Source organism: Dendrobates tinctorius, unplaced genomic scaffold, assembly GCF_039654945.1.
Source record: "Dendrobates tinctorius isolate UK_male_01 unplaced genomic scaffold, ASM3965494v1 ptg000140l, whole genome shotgun sequence".
NCBI classification, from domain to species: Eukaryota; Metazoa; Chordata; class Amphibia; order Anura; family Dendrobatidae; genus Dendrobates; species Dendrobates tinctorius.
Genome location: NW_027361808.1, coordinates 8,934,573 through 8,957,149, shown reverse-complemented (window position 1 = coordinate 8,957,149; position 22,577 = coordinate 8,934,573). Strand labels below are relative to the sequence as shown.

Genomic DNA, 22,577 nt, shown 5'->3' with positions numbered 1-22,577 from the left:
TCTGGTCACTAGATAATACAGTGTGCACCGCATGTAGTTGCCGGGTGCACGCATAGGCCAACTGTAATGCGCATGCATGGGGGTACATCCAGGAAGCTCAAGCGGCCAGCAGGTACAGGAACAACCAGGTGATCAAAAAAAAAAAAAAAAAAAGGGGTATTGCTGTCTGAAGTGCTGGCTGGGGGTCACCAACCTTTCTAGGTTGAATGTGACTGTTCCCATCTAAAAGCGGCAGCAGCTAACTTGTTAAGATTGAGAGCCTTTTTTGTCAGAGCACTTACAGCCGCACTAGGAGGTGCAGGAGTGGCGGTCTCACTCAGATGAGAGGAGTCAGATGCGTCATATCTACAGTGGAAGCTGCTCGGACAGCGTACGGGAGGATCGTCATGGTGTTAAAAAGTAGCGGTCCACAGTCCCGATGGGAGTCATGTGTACAGTACAGTCAGCCTCCAGATACGGTACCGATCTTGTAAAGCGTCCGAGTGGTGAGTGAGCTTCGAGAAAGTCCAGTACGATAATGTCTGTTCTCTTTCTCCCCCTTGTCTCCTCTCTCCCCTCTTTTTACATACATTGGTGGGGTAGAGCATTGGAGGTCCCTAAAAAAGGGGGTAAATCAAAAGCTAGGAATAAGGAACATTCCTTATGTAAAAAAAGTCCCTTAGGAATAAGGGGTTGTGTCAGGCCTGTATTGTTAAAACAGTAGCGGAAAAGACACCCTCTCTGCTGAGAGCCGGAGATCCCTGATTAACCCCTTCACCCCCAAGGGTGGTTTGCATGTTCATGACCGGGCCAATTTTTACAATTCTGACCACTGTACCTTTATGAGGTCATAACTCTGGAACGCTTCCATGGATCCCGGTGATTCTGACATTGTTTTCTCGTGACAAATTGTACTTCATGTTAGTGGTAAAATTTCATTCAAATAACTTGCGTTTATTTGTGAAAAAAATGGAAATTTGGCCAAAATGTTGAAAATTTCGCAATTTTCCAACTTTGAAGTTTTATGCCCTTAAATCACAGAGATACGGCACACAAAAAACTTGATAAGTAACATTTCCCACATGTTTACTTTACATCAGCACAATTTTGGAACCAAAATTTTTTTTTTGTTAGGAAGTTATAAGGGTTAAAAGTTGACCAGCGATTTCTCATTTTTACAACACCATTTTATTTTTAGGACCACATCACATTTGAAGCCACTTTGAGGGGTCTATATGATAGAAAATACCCAAAAGTGACACCATTCTAAAAACTGCACCCCTTAAGGTGCTCAAAACCACATTCAAGAAGTTTATTAACCCTTTAGGTGCGTCACAGGAATTTTTTTGAATATTTAAAAAAAATGAACATTAACTTTTTTTCATAAAAAAAATAATTCAGGTTCAATTTTTTTTATTTTACCAAGGGTAACAGGAGAAATTTGACTGCAAAAGATATTGTGCAATTTGTCCTGAGTACGCAGATACCTGATATGTGGGGGGGAACGACTGTTTCGGCGCATGGCAGAGCTCAGAATGGAAGGAGCGCCGTTTGACTTTTTCAATGCAAAATTGGCTGGAATTCAGATTGGACGCCATGTCACGTTTGGAGAGTCCCTGATGTACCTAAACAGTGGAAACCCCCTACAAGTGACCCCATTTTGGAAACTAGACCCCCTAAGGAACTTATCTAGATGTGTGGTGAGAACTTTGAACCCCCATGGGCTTCACAGAAGTTTATAACATAAAGCCATACAATTAAAAAATCATATTTTTTCCACAAAAATGATCTTTTCACCCTCAATTCTTATTTTTCCAAGGGTAACAGGACCCTAAAAGTTATTGTGCAATTTGTCCTGAGTACGCTGATACCCCACATGTGGGGGTAAACCACTATTTGGGCGCATGGCAGAGCTCGGAAGGGAAGCAGCGCCATTTGACGTTTTTGGCTGGAATTGAGATCGGACACCATGTCGCGTTTGGAAAACCCCTGATGTACCAAAACAGTGGAAACCCCCCACAAATGACACCATTTTGGAAACTAGACCCCCTAAGGAACTTATCTAGATGTGTGGTGAGAACTTTGAACCCCCATGGGCTTCACAGAAGTTTATAACATAAAGCCATACAATTAAAAAATCATATTTTTTCCACAAAAATGATCTTTTCACCCTCAATTCTTATTTTTCCAAGGGTAACAGGACCCTAAAAGTTATTGTGCAATTTGTCCTGAGTACGCTGATACCCCACATGTGGGGGTAAACCACTATTTGGGCGAATGGCAGAGCTCGGAAGGGAAGCAGCGCCATTTGACGTTTTTGGCTGGAATTGAGATCGGACACCATGTCGCGTTTTGAAAACCCCTGATGTACCAAAACAGTGGAAACCCCCCACAAATGACACCATTTTGGAAACTAGACCCCCCAAGGAACTTATCTAGATGTGTGGTGAGCACTTTGAACCCCCCAGTGCTTCACAGAAGTTTATAACGCCCGGGTGTGAAAATAAAAAATTCGTATTTTTTCCACAAACATGATCTTTTAGTCACCATTTTTTTTTATTTTCCCAAGGGTACCAGGAGAAATTGGACCCCAAAAGTTGTTGTCCAATTTGTCCTGAGTATGCTGATACCCCATATGTGGGAGAAAACTACTGTATGGGCACACGTCGGGACTCGGAAGGGAAGTAGTGACGTTTTGGAATGCAGACTTTGATGGAATGGTCTGCGGGTGTCATGTTGCCTTTGGAGAGCCCCTAATGTACCTAAACAGTGGAAACCCCCCACAAATGACCCCATTTTGAAAACTAGACCCACTAAGGAACTTATCTAGATGTGAGGTGAGCACTTTGAACCCCCAAGGGCTTCACTGAAGTTTATAATGCCAGGGCATGAAAATAAAAAAATCGTATTTTTTCCAGAAACATGATCAATTAGTCCCCAATTTTTTCATTTTCCCAAGGGTAACAGGAGAAATTGGACCCCAAAAGTTGTTTTCCAATTTGGCCTGAGTACGCTGACACCCCATATGTGGGAGAAAACTACTGTATGGACACACGTCTGGGCTCGGAAGGGAAGCAGTGACGTTTTGGAATGCAGACTTTGATGGAATGGTCTGCGGGTGTCATGTGCGTTTGGAGAGCCCCTGATGTACCTAAACTATTGAAACTCCCCACATGTGACCCCATTTTGGACACTAGACCCCCCACGGAACTTATCTAGATGTGTGGTGAGCACTTTGAACCCCCAAGTGTTTCACAGAAGTTTATAACACTCGGACGTGAAAATAAAAAAATCATTTTTTTCCACAAAAATGATATTTTTGCCCCAAATTTTTTATTTTCCTAAGGGTAACAGGAGAAATTGGACCCCAAAAATTGTTTTGCAATTTGTCCTGAGTAGGCTGATACCCTACATGTGGGGGTAAAACACTGTTTGGGCGCATGGCAGAGCTTGGAAGGGAAGGAGCACCATTTGACTTTTTCAACTCAGAATTGGCTGGAATTGAGATCAGACGCCATGTTGCATTTGGAGAGCCCCTGATGTGCCCAAACAGTGGAAACTCCCAATTCTAACTCCAACCCTAACCCCAACACACCCCTAACCCTAATCTGAGCCCTAACCCTAGCCCTAACCCTAACCCTAGCCCTAGCCCTAACCCTAAGGCTGTGTGCACACGCTGCAGATTTTGCTGCGGTTCCGCAGCAGTTTTGGCCGCTGCGGACCAGCAGCAGTTTTTGCTGCGGTGTACAGTACCATGATTCCCTATGGGAATCAAAAACCGCAGTGCAGACGGTGCGGAATTTTCCGCGCGGATTATCTGCGGTTTTCAATCCGCAGAAAGAATTGACATGTCAATTCTTTCTGCGGATTCTCCTGCGGTTTGCCATCTCCTCTATTGAGGAGATGAAAAACCGCAGGACATAACCGCAGAGCAATCCGCAGGTCTTTTGACCTGCGGTTTCACCTGCGGATTTTACAAAATCTGCGCGGGTGAATCCGCACCTAATCCGCAGCGTGTGCACACAGCCTTACCCTAACGGGAAAATGGAGATAAATACTTTTTTTTTAGTTTTATTTTTCCCTAACTAAGGGGGTGATAACGGGGGGTTTGACTTACTATTTATGGCGGTTTTTATGTTTGGCGGCTGTCAGACGCTAATAGACGCTTTTTATTGTAAAATAGTTTTTGCATCACCACATATTGAGAGCTATAATTTTTCCGTATTTTGACCCACTGAGTCATGTGAGGTCTTATTTTTTGCGGGACGAGTTGACGTTTTTATTGGTACCATTTTCGGGCACGTGACATTTTTTGATCGCTTTTTATTCCAATTTTTGGGACGCAGAATGAACAAAAACCAGCGTTTCATGAATTTCTTTTGGGGGGGTGCGTTTACACCGTTCCGCGTGCGGTAAAATTGATAAAGCGGTTTTATTCTTCGGGTCAGTACGGTTACAGCGATACCTCATTTAGGTCGTTTTTTTATGTTTTTGTCGGTTTTATGCAACGAAAACTATTTTATATAAAAAATAATTATTTTTGCATCGCTTTATTCTGTGAGCTATAACTTTTATTTTTTCGCTGATGATGCTGTATTGTGGCTCGTTTTTTGCGGGACAAGATGACGTTTTCAGCGGTACCATGGATATTTATATGCGTCTTTTTGATCGCGCGTTATTACACTTTTTGTTTGGCGGTATGATAATAAATCATTATTTTTTGCTTCATTTTTTATTTTTATTTTTTAAGGGGTTCGCTTAAAGGGTTAACTAATGGGACAGTTTTATAGGGCTGGTCATTACGGACGCGGCGATACCTTATATGTGTACTTTTATTGTTTTTTTTTTATTATTTCCAAAAAATGGATTTATTGGGGGAATATTTTTTTTTTTCTAATTTATTTGGCGATTTTTTTAAATTTATTTTTACATTTTTTTTTAATTTTTTTTACTTTATTACATAGTCCCAGGTGGGACATCACTGTCCTGTGACAGATCGCTGATCTGTCACATCACAGATCACTGATCTGTCACATCACAGATCACTGTGACAGATCAGCAATCTGTCACAGGCATTGAAGCAGACTTCCTCTTGCCTGCGCTTTGCAGGCACTGAGGAAGCCAGCTTCCTCAGGTCCCCGAAGGCCCCCGTCGCCATCTTGGATTCGGGGGCCTGGAGGATAGGAGCCCCCCGCAGGAGCGCTGCACTTTGCGCTGCCGTGGGGGGCTCAGGGAAGCACGGCGGGAGCCCCCTCCCTCCCGATGCTTCCCTTTAACTCCCGGTACACCGCGATCATGTTTGATCGCGGTGTGCAAGGGGTTAACGTGTCGGGGGCGGTCCGTGACCGCCCCTGACACATAGTGCCGGGTGTCAGCTGTGATAATCAGCTGACACCCGGCCGCGATCAGCGGCGCTCACCACGTGGGCGCCGCTGATCGCGGTAGACGTACTATCCCGTCCACGGTCATACGGGCCCGGGTACCGTGGACGGGATAGTACGTCGGATGTCAGGAAGGGGTTAAGTCAGAAGTCTGTAAATCAGGAAGGGCTTTGCAGTCAACGAACATGGATAGCAAAGCAAGGGATAGGCCAGCCCCTCATTGATCTCTCAGGAAGACCCCATAGGGATCAGAGGAGGACTCAGTTAAATCTGCTACTGAGGGGGAGGACAAATCTAATTAAAATGATTCTGATGCCTCAGTTGATGTACGTCCTCCATAATGCCCCGGTTTGGATTCCCAAGAAAAAATTTTACAAAATTAATACCATTTTTAGAGAATTGATTTGGGGGAAAAAACAAGCAAAAATTAAATTGGAAATACTGCAAAGGGGGAAGGAAGAGGGTGGGTTGGCGGCGCCAAATCCATGGATATACTTTGTGGCAACGCAGGGGCAGCACTTTAGGGGTTGGCGAGAGGAGGGGAACTTGAGCGTTATGGGGAGAGTTTTGGCCCAACTGACCAACAAGAGAACATTGGTACAGAGTCTAGAAGCAGGAAACTTTGGGAGATTAGGGAAGGACATGCCCACATTTGGACTAATGCACAAAATATGGCAACATATCAAAATTCTTAGAAGAGTTGAGGAATTGACGACATACACACCTATCTGGGATAATGTGAACCTTTCTGAACTATACAAACTGAAGGACTTTATTGATTGGGAGAGGAGAGGTTTGCAATATGTGTGGCAACTATTGGAGGGGTCTGAGATCAAGTCTTTTACTGTTTTGAAAGAAGAGTTTGGACTCCCATGTAGTGGGGAATTTCGATATTTTGGTCTCAGGCATGCATTTCAAGCGCAGAAACAGAATGAATATGACGGTGCAGAGGGATGTGGTATTGGACTATGTGTGTGCGTCCGGGGGTACGAGAGGTGTTATATCTACCATCTATAGAGATTTATTATATTCTTACTTGACTGGGTTTCCTCTAACAGTAAAATCTAAATGGGAGAGAGAAGTGGGGGAAATAGTAGATGATACATGGGAGTCTATTTTAGAGTATATACCTAAACTCTCTTTGAGTGAGCCAGGTAGGATATCGCAAATATATATTGTACATAGAACATATAAGACTCCAGAACTTATGAGGAAAATGGGCTTGAGGGATAATGCGGAGTGTCCAAGATGTGGGTATGAACCTGCGGGAATGCCCCATATGCTTTGGTCTTGTCCAAGACTTTCATTATACTGGGAGGAGGTTATAGGGCTTGTTGAGAAGATATACCGATGTGATATAGGAAGGGACCCAGTAACGTGTGTGTTGGGGTATGTGGAGGAGGTGTCGGTGGGGAATGCCTATAAGTCCATCACAGCAAAACTCTTATATATTGCCCGTAAGCTGATAGCTCAAAAATGGATCGATGCTGAACCCCCAACGACTGGGGAGTTTGTTATCCGTGTGAATAACGTAATCCGATTGGAGGAGAGAATTTATAGAAGGCGACATACGGAAGCTCACTTTGAAAAACTCTGGGCCATGTGGTTACAGTGGAGACAATCACATTGAGAAAGTCTGTATTGCAGTTGGGAAGGGGGGGGAGGGAGGAGGTCGGGTTAGGTTATCTTTTCTTTTTATGACGGGGAGGAAATTGAATGTCGTGTATTCTTCTATATGCAACGGAGATGATTTGAAAGCTTTGCTTGAATGTAATTATAACGACATTTGAATATAATAAAAATCTTTGGTTTAAAAAAAAAAAAATCTGCTACTGAGAAAGTAGCTCAGATGAGAAAGATACGTTTCTAGTAGAGGATACAGTACGGACAAGCTTATTAACCCCTTCATGACCAAGCCTATTTTGACCTTAACCCCTTTCCTACAATGGACGTACTATTCCGTCCATGTGACCTGGGATCTAAGTCCCAAGGACGGAATAGTACGTCTAGTGCGATCAGCGGCGCTCACGTGGTGAGCGCCGATCGCGGCCGAGTGTCAGCTGATTATCACAGCTGACACATTGTGCCGGGTGTCAGCTGTGATAATCAGCTGGCACTCGGCCGCGATCGGCGCTCACCACGTGAGCGCCGCTGATCCCACTAGACGTACTATTCCGTCCTTAGGACTTAGGTCCCTCCGTGCTTCTCTGAGCCCCCCACAGCAGCGCAATGTGCAGCGCTGCTGCTGGGGGCTCCATCCCTGCAGGTCCCCGGATCCAAGATGGCGACGGGGACCTTCGGGGGCCTGTAGGGAGCTGGCTTCCTCAGTGCCTGCAAAGCGCAGGCATGAGAAAGTCTGCGTCTATGCCTGTGACAGATCGCTGATCAGTCACAGTAATCTGTGATGTGACAGATCAGCGATCTGTCACAGGACAGTGATGTCCCCCCTGGGACAACCTAATAAAGTTAAAAAAAAAAGTGTAAAAATAATTTTTTTAAAAATCGCTAAATTAAAAAAAAAAAAAATATTCCCTAAAATTCATTTTTTGGAAAAAAAAAAAAAAAACACAATAAAAGTGCACATATTTGGTATCGCCGCGTCCGTAACTACCCGCCCTATAAAACTGTCCCATTAGTTAACCCCTTTAGCAAACCCCTTAAAAAATAATAAAAAGCAGCAAAAAAATAATGATTTATCATACTGCCGAACAAAAAGTGCAACAACGCACGATCAAAAAGACGCATATAAATATCCATGGTACCGCTGAAAACGTCATCTTGTCCCGCAAAAAATGAGCCGCCGCACAGTGTCATCATCGAAAAAATAAAAACGTTATAGCTCGCAGAATAAATCGATGCAAAAATAATTTTTTTATATAAAATTGTTTTCATTGCATAAAAGCGCTAAAACATAAAAAAACGACATAAATGAGGTATCGCTGTAACCGTACTGACCCGAAGAATAAAACCGCTTTATCAATTTTACCGCATGCAGAACGGTGTAAACGCGCCCCCCAAAAGAAATTCATGAAACGCTGGTTTTGGTTCATTCTACGTCCCAAAAATTGGAATAAAAAGCGATCAAAAGATGTCACGTGCCCGAAAATGGTACCAAAAAAAACGTCAACTCGTCCCGCAAAAAATAAGACCTCACATGACTCGGTGGGTCAAAATATGGAAAAAATTATAGCTCTCAATATGTGGTGTGGTGATGCAAAAACTATTTTTACAATAAAAAGCGTCTTTTAGCATGCGACAGCTGCCAAACATAAAAACCGCCATAAATAGTAAATCAAACACCCCGTTATCACCCCCTTAGTTAGGGAAAAATAATAAAATTAAAAAAAATGTATTTATTTCCATTTTCCCATTAGGGTTAGGGCTGAGATTAGGGTTAGGGGTGTGTTGGGGTTAGGGTTGGAGTTATAATTGGGGGGTTTCCACTGTTTGGGCACATCAGGTGCTCTCCAAATGCAACATGGCGTCTGATCTCAATTCCAGCCAATTCTGCGTTGAAAAAGTCAAATGGTGCTCCTTCCCTTCCCTTTTTCCCTTTTTTAGGGAAAAATAATAAAATTAAATTTGTCCTACTCAGGACAAATTGCAAAACAACTTTTGGGGTCCAATTTCTCCTGTTGCCCTTACGAAAATAAAAAATTGGGGGCAAAAATATCATTTTTGTGGAAAAAAAAAATATGATTTTTTATTTTCACGCCCGGGCATTATAAACTTCTGTGAAGCACTTGGGGGTTCAAACTGCTCACCACACATCTAGATAAGTTCCGTGGGGGGGGGGGGGGGGGGGGGGGGGTCTAGTTTCCAAAATGGGGTCACTTGTGGGGAGTTTGAATAGTTTAGGCGCATCAGAGGCTCTCCAAACGCACATGACACCCGCAGATCATTCCATCAAAGTCTGCATTCCAAAACGTCACTACTTCCCTTCCGAGCACTGACGTGTGCCCATACAGTAGTTTTCTCCCACATATGAGGTATCAGCGTACTCAGGACAATTGGACAATAACTTTTGGGGTCCAATTTCTCCTGGTACCCTTGGGAAAATAAAAAAATTGGGGACTAAATGATCATGTTTGTGGAAAAAATACGATTTTTTTATTTTCACGCCCGGGCATTATAAACTTCTGTGAAGCACTGGGGGGGTTCAAAGTTCTCACCACACATCTAGATAAGTTCCATAGGGGGTCTACTTTCCAAAATGGGGTCACTTGTGGGGGTTTTCCACTGCTTAGGTACATCAGGGGCTCTCTCCAAACGTGACATGGCGTCCGATCTGAATTCCAGCCAATTTTGCATTGAAAAAGTCAAACGGCGCTCCTTCCCTTCTGAGATCTGCCATGCACCTAAACAGTGGCTCCCCCGACATATCAGGTATCAGCGTACTCAGGACAAATTGCACAATAACTTTTTCAGTCCAATTTCTCCTGTTACCATTGGTAAAATAAAAAAAATTGAACCTGAAGTATTTTTTTTGTGAAAAAAAGTTAAATGTTCATTTTTTATTTTTTTTTAAATATTCAAAAAATTCCTGTGAAGCACCTGAAGGGTTAATAAACTTTTAAGGGGTGCAGTTTTTTAGAAAGGTGTCACTTTTGGGTATTTTCTATCATATAGACCCCTCAAAGTGGCTTCAAATGTGATGTGGTCTGTAAAAATAAAATGGTGTTGCAAAAATGAGAAATCGCTGGTCAACTTTTAACCCTTATAACTTCCTAACAAAAAAAAAATTTGGTTCCAAAATTGTGCTGATGTAAAGTAAATATGTGGGAAATGTTTTTTGTGTGTCGTATCTCTGTGATTTAAGAGCATAAAAATTCAAAGTTGGAAAATTGCGAAATTTTCAAAATTTTCACCAAATTTCTGTTTTTTTCACAAATAAACACAAGTTATGTGAATGAAATTTTACCACTAACATGAAGTACAATATGTCACGAGAAAACAATGTCAGAATCACCGGGATCCATGGAAGCGTTTCAGAGTTATTACCTCATAAAGGGACAGTGGTCAGAATTGTAAAAATTGGCCCGGGAGTTAACGTGCAAACCACCCTTGGTAGTGAAGGGGTTAATGACCAGGCCATTTTTTGCAATTCTGACCAGTGTCCCTTTATGAGGTAATAACTCAGGAACGCTTCAACGGATCCTAGCGATTCTGAGACTGTTTTTTCGTGACATACTAGGCTTCATGTTAGTGGTAAATTTAGGTCGATAATTTTTGCGTTTGTGAAAAAAAATCAGAAATTTGGCAAAAATTTAGAAAATTTCGCAATTTTCAAATTTTGAATTTTTATTCATGGGACACAAAGTGGTTACTAAATAACATTTCCCACATGTCTACTTTACATCAGCACAATTTTGGAAACAATTTTTTTTTGTTAGGAAGTTATAAGGGTTAAAAGTTAACCAGTGATTTCTCCTTTTTACAACAAAATTTACAAAACCATTTTTTTTAGGGACCACCTCACATTTGAAGTCACTTTGAGGGGTCTATATGGCAGAAAATACCCAAAAGTGACACCATTCTAAAAACTGCACCCCTCAAGCTACTCAAAACTACATTCAATAAGATTATTAACCCTTCAGGTGCTTCACAGGAACTAAAGCAACGTGGAAAGAAAAAATGGACATTTTAATTTTTCCAACAAAAATTTTCTTTTAGCATCAATTTTTTCATTTTAACATGGGCAAAAGGATAATATAGATCCTAAAATTTGTTGGGCAATTTCTCCTGAGTACACCGATACCTCATATGTGGTCATAAATCACTGTTTGGGTGCATGGCAGGGCTCAGAAGGGAAGGAGCGCCATTTGACTTTTTGAATGGAAAACATGCTGGAATATTTAGCGGCTGCCATGTCGCGTTTCGAGAGCCCCTGTGTGCCTAAACATTGGAGCTCCTCCACAAGTGACCCCATTTTGGAAACTACACCCCCCAAGGAACTTATCTACATGCATAGTGATCACTTTGAACCCCCGGTGCTTCACAAATTGATCTGTAAAAAAAAAAAAAATTAAAAAAAAAAGGTACTTTTTTTTTTTCACAAAAATTTTTTTAGCCTCAGTATTTTCATTTTCACATGGGCATCAGGATAAAGTGGATGCTAAAATTTGTTGGGCAATTTCTCCTGAGTGCACAGATACCTCATATGTGGTCATAATCCACTGTTTGGGCGCACGGCAGGGTCCAGAAGGGAAGGAGCGCTATTTGACTTTTTGAATGGAAAATTAGCTCCAATCGTTATTGGACACCGTGTCGTGTTTGGAGAGCCCGTGTGCCTAAACAGTGAAAACCTCCCACAAGCGACACCATTTTGGAAACTAGACCCCTTATGGAACTTATCTAGATGTGTAGTGAGCACTTTGAACCCCCAAGTGTTTCACAAAAGTTTATAACGCAGAGCAGTGAAAATAAAAAATATTTTTTTCCCTCAAAAATGACTTTTTAGGACGCTATTTTTTATTTTCATAAGGGTAACAGGAGAAATTGGACCACAAAAGTTGTTGTCCAGTTCGTCCTGAGCACACCGATACCCCATATGTGGGGGGGGGGGAACCACTGTTTGGACGCACGGCAGGGCTCAGAAGGGAAGGAGAACCATTTGACTTTTTGAAATGAAAATTACCTCTAATCGTTAGCGGACACCATGTCATGTTTGGAGAGCCCCTGTGTACCTAAACATTGGAGCACCCCCACAAATGACCCCATTTTGGAAACTAGAGCCCCTAAGGAAATTATCTAGATGCATAGTGAGCACTTTGAGCCCCAAGTGCTTCACAAAAGTTTATAACGCAGTGCCGTGAAAATAAAAAATTTTTTCCTCAAAAAAGCATCGGCCATGGCTGGATTGTAATATTTCATCAATTTTCATTGATGAAATATTACTATCGCTCTGATTGGCTGTTAAAAGTTAAACAGCCAATCAGAGCAATCGTAGCCACGTGGTGGTGAAGAACAAAGCCCCCTGTATCTGCGAGTCGGGTGACCTTTTAGTGACCCCGTCCACCCGACCCGCAGGGAGGCTTTGAAGTCATGACGCCACATAGGCGTCACTTGTCTGATAGGCGTCATGAAAACCTGTGCCAATGTGGCGCCATTGGTCAGGAAGGGGTTAAAGCAGTCTGACCCACCGTGGGGCTGGTAGATGCGAAAGCCATAGAACTCATGTTCGACAAGCTTGCTATAAGGAAAATGTAAAGCCTTTCCTATTTTTGGCAAGGACTCATTAAAAGGGAATGGGAAGAACCAGAGAGGAAATCCCATAATCAATTCCCTGTAAAGGAGGTACCCTTTTGAGGAAGTGACATCCTCATCCTGGGATGAGGCTTCAAAGTTGACGTAGCGATCTCAAAGGTCGCCAGAAAGTCCTCCCTACTCCTTAAAGGATTTAGGTTCCCTGAAAGAACCTCTGACAGGAGGACAGATAACTGTATTAAAACTGCCTGGGAGACATCAGCTGAATCACTTCGACCGGCCAACGCGGCCACTGGTGTGGTTAGATCCCTTAAGATATGGATTAATATCCTGAAGGATCAGCTGGAGCAAAGAATCCCTAGGGAGGCTATCCTAGAGGCAATACCAGCCATAAGAGCAGCGGCAGTATACCTAGCTGAAACTTCAGCAGGATTCAGCAAGGCTATACAGCAAATTAGGCCACCGGCCATTCTAGGCTGAGCGCGACTGCTTATGTCAGGTGGCGGCCACTATGCAGCTTGAGGCTGTGCTGAGACCGGAATGGGAGACCAGCCCACAATCGCAAAGAACTTTGGCTAATATAAAATGCCATGCAGGATAGCTTAAATGCTGGCTGGGGGACACACAGGCAAAGAGGTAACTGCCCTTTACCGTGTGAAGGAAATTTCCTATTTTGGTCAGACATTGGATTGACGTATTAGGAAAAACCGACAACAGAAAAAAAGAGAAAAAAAAAATCCCAAAAAACAGGCTTCTTTCGGCACTCCTTTCGGAAGGGCCGGAAATCCAGGAGATGGCAATGTAAGGATCGAGACAGAAACAACTCTGACAAACGATCCAAAGGTGGGAGAGGCTTCTACTTTAACAAGCCCTTCAAAAGACACCAAAAAACCCTTCCAGGTACAGGCATTCTCAGGTGCACTTCCTCCCAGCTTGGGAGAGGTTCTCGTCCAGCACCTGGATCTGGCAAATTGTGGGATCAGGTCTGGAGTTAAGGTTCCACCACTAGCTTCCACAAGGACATATGCAGTCCTCTCAAAGACGGTCTGAAAGGGGAAACAACCTCACTCCTAGACAAACATGTCATGGAAGAGATTTCGATAGAAGCCCCAGATAGTTCCTGGAGGTCAATTATAATTCTAAAAAGAGCTCAATAGGTATCTGATAATCCCACCTTCCAAGATGGAGACAATAAGGCCAGCAGTAGAACTCCTACTTCCTCAAATGTTATATAACAATTCCGAGACCTCAAGAACATCACCAGATCTGGCAATAAGGCCATATACGTCTCAGTGACAGTCCTGATGGGTCTCAGTAGCGTCACTTCGAATACAGGGCACTGCCCTATGGAGTAGTGATGGCTATCAAGTTTTCACAAGGCTAGTTGCAGAAATCACAGCGCTCAGAGGGAAAGATACTCTGGTGATACCCTAATCGGGACAACTTCTGGATAATGGGTAAGAAATTTCCCTTGCGGTCAAGATCAAGTCAGAATAGTGATGAAAACACTATAGACGTCAGGATGACAGCTGGACCTCAAAAAAAAAAAAAAAATCCAAACTGGAAGCAGCGATGATCTAGAAATTCTTGAGTTTAACAGTGGACTTGGTGGAGCAGGAGCATCACCTCCCAGAGTAAGGGTACCGTCACATTTAGCGATGCACCAGCGATCCCGACAACGATACGACCCGGTCAGGATTGCTGGTGCATCGATAAATGGTCGCTAGTGAGCTGCCAAACAGGCAGATCTCACCAGCGATGCAGCAGCAGTCGGCGGTCGTTACTTAACTGTCAGACGCGGCGATGAAGACGTCCTCCCGCCCGCATCCATGTGTCGCTTGTCGGCGCCAGCAGCTAGCGGCCGACGAGAAACGGCCCAGGACGTTCTCGCGCGATCAGCGATAGCCAGCGGGGGTGCCGGTTGGAGGTAAGTATCACACATAGCGAAATCGCTAGCAATATCGCTGCTGCGTCACAAAATCTGAGACGCTTAAGCGATATCGCTAGCGATCTCGCTTAGTGTGACAGGGCCTTAAGACAAGGGAGATAAAAAAAAGCCAGAAATAGCTTTGTGGATGACCATGTTGGTGTTGGGGTCCCTCACCTCCTGCATACCAGAAGTGAAATGGGCCCAGTTCCACACAAAGGAACTGTAAGGGTGTGTGCTGCAGAACAACCGGGAACTTCAGGGAGCAAAAGCTCACCGTCCCGGACTCTGTACTCCAGTCACTCAGGTGGTGATTACAGATAGTCCTCTCCGAGAGAGGACAACACGTGAGTCCTATCAGACAACCAAGCAGTGGTTGCATATGTAAACCACCAGGGAGACACCCGTTCTTAGTCTTTGATGCAGATAGTCACCGGCTGAAGGTGACTGCTCTTGTCAAAGGGCCTCCGCTAAATAGATTGAGGCCGGATCATGACTCTGGCAGAACACCAGTCCCTCTCATTATCGGCCCTGCATATCAGAGGTATAGGCAACCTGAAGGCAGACTGTCTGAGCAGGAATCACTTGAGGCAAGGAGAATAGTACCTAAAAGAATCGATTTTGCAATGGCTAGGGCACATATGGGAAAAACCCAGTATAGATCTCTCTGCCTCAAAAAAGACAACAGGAAGATTCAGAAATTCTGCTCCGTAAGTCCAGCAGACAGACCATTGGCAGTAGACGCCTTCAGGATAGAGTGGACATCAGGTCTCCTGTATACCTTCCCTCCAATATGCCTCATACCAGCAGTTCTGAGGAAGATCAGGAAGGACAGAATCAGAGTGGTTTTGATAGCCCCTTTTTGGCCAATAAGGCCAGGGTTCTATTGGCTGAGAGTAATGTCAGTAACAGAGGTCTAGGGCCTTCTAACACAGAGTCCCTTCAATAACACTTAGAGATCAAGGCTGCAGTTGGCAGCCTGGAATTTGAAGGATCACTACTAGAGAAAAAGGGATTCTCAGCGGCGTTAATATCCACCTTACTCTATAGCAGAAAACCAGTGACTACAAAAAATTTGGAGGATATGTAAAAATGTCTTACAGTGGCATGCAAAAGTTTAGGCAACCCTGGTCAAAATTACTGTTATTGTGAACAGTTAAGCAAGTTGAAGGTAAAATGATCTCTAAAAGGCCTAAAGTTAAAGATGACACATTTGTTTTGTATTTTAGGCTAAAAAGTAATACACATTGTCATTTTTTCACATTTTAAAAATTACAAAAAGAAAAATGGTCTGATGCTAAAGTTTGGGCACATTTGGAGATTTGTGTGCTCAGATAACTTTGACCAAGGTTTCAGACCTTAATTAGCCTGTAAGAGATATGGTTTGCTCACCCTCAATGTTAGGAAAGGCCAGCTGATGCAGATTCCACAAGTTTAGAAACACATAGCCTCCTCTAACCTTGTGCGAAAAAACAGCCACCAAGGGTTCTTTTAAGCAGCTGCCTAGCACTCTGAAAATGAAAATGGTGGAGGCCCACAAAGCAGGAGAAGGCTATAAGAAGATAGCAAAGCGGTTTCAAGTTGTCCTTTCCTCAGTTCAACATGTAATTCAGAAATAGCAGTTTACAGGAACAGTGGAGGTCAAGATAAGGTCTGGAAGACCAAGCAAAATTTCAGAGAGCTGCTTGTAGGATTGCTAGAAAGGCATATCAGAACCCCCACTTGACTGCAAAAGACCTTCAGAAAGATTTAGCAGATGCTGGAGTTGTGGTAATTGTTCTACTGTTCTGAGACACCTTATCAAATATGGCATTCATGGAAGAGTCATCAGAAGAAAACCTCTCCTGCACCCTCACCATAAAATTTAGCATCAGAGGTATGCAAAAGAACATCTAAACAAGCCCAATGCATTTTAGAAACAAGTCCTGTGAATCGTTGAAGTTAAAATAAAACTCTTTGGTCGCAATGTGTATGTGCAAAGGTATGTGCAGAGAAAAAATTGCATAGAATTTCAGGAAAAGAACACCTCTCCAACCATTAAGCATGGGGATGGGTCAATCATGCTTTGGAGTTGTGTTGCAGACAATGGCACAGGGAACACTTCACAGGTAGAGGGAAGAATGGAGTCAATGAAATTTCAACAAATTCTTGATGCAAACATAACACCATGTGTAAAAAAAGCTGACTTTGAAAACAGGATGGCTTCTACAAATGGATAATGATCTCACACATCAAAATCCACAATAGACTACCTCAAAAGGCGATAGCTAGAGGTTTTTCAATGGCCCTCACAGTCCCCCGATTCGATCATCATTGAAAATCTGTGGCTAGTCCTCAAAATAGCAGTGCATGCAAGACGACCCAGGAATCTCACAGAAATGGAAGAATTTTCCAAGGAAGAATGGATGAAAATCCATCAAACAAGAATTGAAAGACTCTTGGCTGGCTACTAAAAGTGTTTACAAGCTGTGATATTTTAAAAGGGAGTGCTACTAGGTACTAACTATGCAGGGTGCCCAAACTTTTGCACTGGCCTAGTTTCCTTATTGTAATTTTTAAAATGTAAAAAATGACAATATAAAATGCCACTGTATCTACCTCAGACCCAAAACGGGAAAGGAAAGTCCCGATAGTGGCAATACTGGATTTTCTGCTGAAAGGTTTAGGATTGGGGTTAGCAGTCAGTACCCTCAAAGTACACATCTCAGCCCTGGCAACCTTATTCAACTGCGACCTGGCAAACAATAGGCGTGTGGCCAGGTTTATCCAAGCCTGTGCTAGAGCGGACTCTGTCCTGTCCCCTACTCCTCCTCCTTGGGATCTAAATTTAGTTCTGTCATCTCTGACAGAGAGTCTGTTTGAACCACTAAACACATCAGATAAAGTGTTAACTTTAAAGATAGCCTTATTAGTGGCGCTCACATCGACCTGTAGGTTGAGGATTTAAGGCCCTTTTACATTTAGCGATGCACCAGCGATCCTGACCACGATACGACCCGGTCATGATCGCTGGTGCATCGCTAAATGATCGCTAGTGAGCTGCCACACAGACAGATCTGACAGCGATGCAGCAGCAATACAGCGGACGATACTTACCTTTCAGACGCGGCGATCCTGACGTCCTCCCGCCCGCCTCCACGCGTCGCTCGTAGGCGCCAGCAGGAAGCGCCCCACGAGAAATGGAGCTGCGTAATCTCGCGCGATCAGCGACAGACAGCGGGGGAGCCGGTCGGAGGTAAGTATCACACACAGCGATATCGCTAGCAATATCGCTATAACGTCACAAAATCAGTGACATTATAGCGATATTGCTAGCGATATCGCAATGTGTAAAACCCCCTTTACTCGCATTATCAACAGACCCTCCCTACACTCAGGCCATGGACAATAGAGTTGTGTTAACATTAGATCGAGCACACCTTCCCAAGGTGATATCAAAACTCCATAGGGCTCAGGAGATAATCTGATCATCCCTTTGTTCTAACCCTAACTACCAGAAGGAGGAGATGTCTCCTGCAGTATTTAAAGGTAAGGAGACCTTGGAGAAAAAACAGAGGGCCTTATTTGTCTCATTCCAATTTTTCAAGGGGCAAGGAAGAGCCTTAAAAACCTCTAAACAGACTGTAGCTAGATGAGTGAGACGGGTCATTATGCCAGCATATAACAGTGCAGGCAGGGCTATTCCAGAAGGTATAAAAGCCCACTCCATGAGGGACATGGCAATGTCCGGGACGGAGAGAGCAGACGCTCCCATTTACCAAATCTGTAAGGCGGCCACTTGATCCGCTCCGTCTACCTTTATCAAACATTATAGGTTAGACCTAGTTGCTACCTCTGATCTCACTCGGGATTAGAGTGTTACAAGCAGTGATCCCTCTCCTAAGAGAATACAAATTTCTGTAACTCTTGTGGTGCAGTCATGTAGAATGGAAAAACACTGGTATTACATACCTGGTAATGTGTTTTTTCATGAGACATGACGGCACCCTTATATTCCCTCCCTATTGATCACATCATTAGTGGTATGCATTATTAGCATTATACACTCCCTTGGGGGTTGGAAATTTAGTAGTGTAAAGGATGTATTATTTATATGTACACTAACTTGCGGAATTCCTCTCGTGCTCTGTAAAACAACTGATGCGGTGAGAGGAGCCGCCCCTTTTATCTTGAAGGTTTCCCGTCCATTTTGCGGATCCCCTCTCTCGTGGTGCCGTCATGTCTCATGAAAAAACATATTACCAGGTATGTAATACACGTGTTTTTATTAGGCACTTTTTACACATGTTATTACACTCTTTGCACTATTTTGCACTTTATCAGATGATTTTTGATATTTTGTATACACAATTTTACATGCATATATTGTTGTCACATGCACTTTATATAAAATTTATGAACTTTTTGGTATTGCACTTTATGTGATATCTGTTGCATATAAATTGGTCTCGTCACCAAATATAGGGTGTAATAGTGCTATATACTGATACCTCCACATTTATTTATTTTTCTCTTGGTTATTTAGTGCCCCATTTTTTCAGTACGTACAGATTTAAATTATGTATCCTGATGTTGATGTATGTATTATGTCTGTACACTAATTTTTTAAAAACTTGATATATTTACAATAATAATAAAATGCACAATTTTTAAACATTGGACTTGTAGTCGGATTTTTTCTTCTTTGGTATCACCTGTATGTGAATAATGCCGCATACAGATTATCTGTTGTGCACTAATATAACAAAACAACCACCCCCTCCATGGAATGGTATTTCATCGGTATTGCTGCACATGTGTTGCTGCCATCTTTAATAGGATCCACTGCACCCTGATAGTGAATTTGTTTGGAGGCCTGGGCAGGTAAGCATCTCTGCCTTTTTTCTGGTGGTTTTTGAAAAATTTTTAGAGGATTTCTAAGTCCTCTTCTTGTGTCAGTGAGCAGCATGATGTAGACCAGTATTTCCCAAACTCCGGTCCTCACGGACCCCCACAGGCCATGTTCTCAAGATTTCCATAGTATTGCACAGGTAAGATCATTCCTGATGCCTTGACGATACTTCCACCACCTGTGCAATACTATGGAAATCCTGATAACATGACGTGTTGGGGGCCGTGAGGACTGGAGTTTGGGATACACTGATCTAGACAAAGACCTAGATTCCAACGCTGTATCACTTGCTTGATGCAGACATATGTTAAAGAAGCTGTGCACCACTTGGACAACTTCTCTCACTCCCCTCACTTGGCCCCGATAAAATAAAGAAGCCTATACTCCCTTCCCGTGCCATTTCTCGAAGTGTCAGCACTCGCTCTCCTGGGTGCTGTCGTGCCATGTGACCCCCCCCCCCCCCCCCCCGATGCTTAATCAGCACTGGCGACACTGTGCCCGCCTCTGTTGAATTGAATATGAAGCGGAAGAGAGAGACCAGCTGCAGCCCGGACTTCCTCTTTATGTTCAATTTGTCCATAGACAGGGACAATGACACTGGCGCTGACTGGGCACCGAGGTCACAAGTCACAACAGCCACGCGAGAGCCCTGGACTGCGAGTGCCAACACCACTAGAATTATTATTCTATTGGGTTATTTGACTCAGCAATGCTATTCATTTATACCAGCTGCACTTATGCACTTTATGGTTATTACACGTTCTGAGCCTTATAGTATCATTCAACTAGGAGTTAGGATGTAAACATGGGTGCTGTGAATATGGGTCTTAAAGGGAACCCGTCACCCCCCCAGGGCATTTTTAGGTTAAAGAGCCACCTTCAGCAGCACTAAGGCTGCATTCTGTGAAGGTGGCTCTTCTGTTTCTGACCCCTAGTAACGCTGAAATATCGACTTTTATAAATAGGTCCTCATACCTGTAATGTGTCCCATAGGTATGGTGTGACCCCCTGTATCAGCCACCTACCATCCGTCAATCATGCACCTTTTGCGCCGCCGCCTCCTCCTGTTTTGTATTCCGGCGCCTGCGCTGTGACAAGAGTTCTCAGGCATGCGCAGTGCGCGCTGCCCGAGAACCGACATAAGGCTATTGCGCCTACGTGTTGCGGAGTCCCCAGCCCCGCAGTGTGAATACATCATAACACACTGCGGGGCGGGATCTTGGGCCTCCGCAACACGAAGGCGCAATAGCCTGATGTCGGTTCTCGGGCAGCGCGCACACCTGAGAACTCTTGTCACAGCGCAGGCGCCGGAATACAAAACAGGAGGAGGAGGCGGCGGCGCACAGGGGCATGATTGACGGATGGTGGGCGGCGCCCAGACAAGACAAGGGGCATGATTGACAGATGGTAGGCGGCTGATACAGGGGGACACACCATACCTATGGGACACACCTGTAGTACGGGTTTACGAGCCGTGGAATGTAAAATTTCAGTAGCTGCCAATAAACTGTCATTAGATGCAGTAAATCCAAATGATATCCTATACATATGTGCTTAATAGAATGCAGCAAAAATATGTAGCTTCCAAAACGTCAAAAACAAATACCTGATCGTGGGCACATAGCCTAAAGCTCCAGTCTAAGTAAACACATCCAGCTGGACATGTGAAATCATTGATTTCAGTGTTTTAACCCCTACATCATGCTATTTTTAGTTTACATAGCAAAAACATGCTGACAGATTCTCTTTAAAGCTAAAAAAAAATAAATAATCTTTTTCGATAAATAAGATCTCAAGCAAATTTGTCAAAATTTTAGTTTTGAAAGATTTATTGTTCTTTTACCTCTTTCTGAAAGCCGGTGCAAGTGATGTGGATAACTCCTGAATTCAACAAGCAAGTAGCATCTTCAATATGACATACAAAAAAAAAGTCAGAAACATGATTAAACCTAAGTTTAAAAAAAAGTTTGGAAAGAAACTTTATGACAGCAATGTCTGAAGGCAGAACAAGTGAACATTTATGACACAATATGGCTCCATGTAGAAGGTTCTAAGGACATACAGATTTTTTTTTTTGTTTGACCCTCAGCATTTTGATGGGCAGATATGCTCGTATAAGACCTAGATTTGCACGACAATGTTTGTTGATTTTTTACATTTTTGGGAACATGTATGGTAGGAATTTATATTTCAGCAGATATTCAAAAGAAAAAAACATGGATTTTTGTGATAAACTCACAGTAAAATCCTTTTCTCCGAGACGCTCATTGGGGGACACAGATACTGTGGGTGTATGCTTCTGCCGCTAGGATCCTGACACTAAGTGAAAAAAAAAAGAGGTTAGCTCCTTCTCCGCCGTATACACCCTTGCCCCAATTGCGGGCGGGAGATCAGTTTGGTGCCAAAGCAGTAGGACGACAACAAAATCAGCCTTGATACAGGTACAACATATCCAAAACACCACCCTTATATCAAATTAGTAAATGCATATAAATTTAAACAAAACAAGAACCAACTGGCTAATAAGGTGGGTGCTGTGTCCCCCAATGAGCGTCTCGGAGAAGAGGATTTTACGGTGAGTTTATCACAAAAACCCATGTTTCTCCTTCGCCTCATTGGGGGACACAGATACTGTGGGATGTCCTAAAGCAGTCCCTGGGTGGGAGATTGACTCACCGATCCAAGCTACATGCACCTCTTTTTTAAAGGTGCGCCACTGCTGCTTGGAGAATCCTTCTACCCAGGCTCGCATCCGCCGAGGCCTGAGCATGGATATTATAATGTTTGGCAAATGTGTGCAGGCTGGACCAGGTTGCTGCCTTGCAAACTTGTTCCGTCGAAGTCTGGTGCCGAAGCACCCAAGAGGCGCCCACCGCCCGAGTAGAGTGCGCTCTGATGCCTGCTGGAATCGGCGTGCCTCTAATGCGGTAGGACTCCTGAATAGTCAAACGAATCCATCTGGCTATGGTCGACTTTAAGGCAGCGATTCCCTTCCTACGCCCTTCGGGGAGCATGAACAGCGTGTCCGTATGACGAAAGGGTGCCGTCCTCGACACGTACCTCCGGAGGGCTCTTACCAGGTCTAACGTGTGAAGAGCCTTTTCCACACGGTGCACCGGTGCTGGACAAAATGAAGGCAAGACAACATCCTCATTAATGTGAAAAGAGGACACGACTTTCGGCAGAAAAGGAG

At 43.6% G+C, this 22,577-nt stretch overlaps 1 protein-coding gene across 3 annotated transcripts in view; it reads right to left on the bottom strand.

Moving 5' to 3' along the window:
- Positions 1-22,577, bottom strand: part of AHCTF1 (AT-hook containing transcription factor 1) — a 258,110-nt gene that overhangs the window by 139,999 nt on the left and 95,534 nt on the right. For all 3 annotated transcript variants that reach the window (XM_073545122.1, XM_073545119.1, XM_073545120.1), the window contains exon 11: positions 21,228-21,289. In XM_073545122.1, the coding sequence (XP_073401223.1) occupies positions 21,228-21,289 (62 nt within the window). The remainder of the gene's footprint in view (positions 1-21,227; positions 21,290-22,577) is intronic.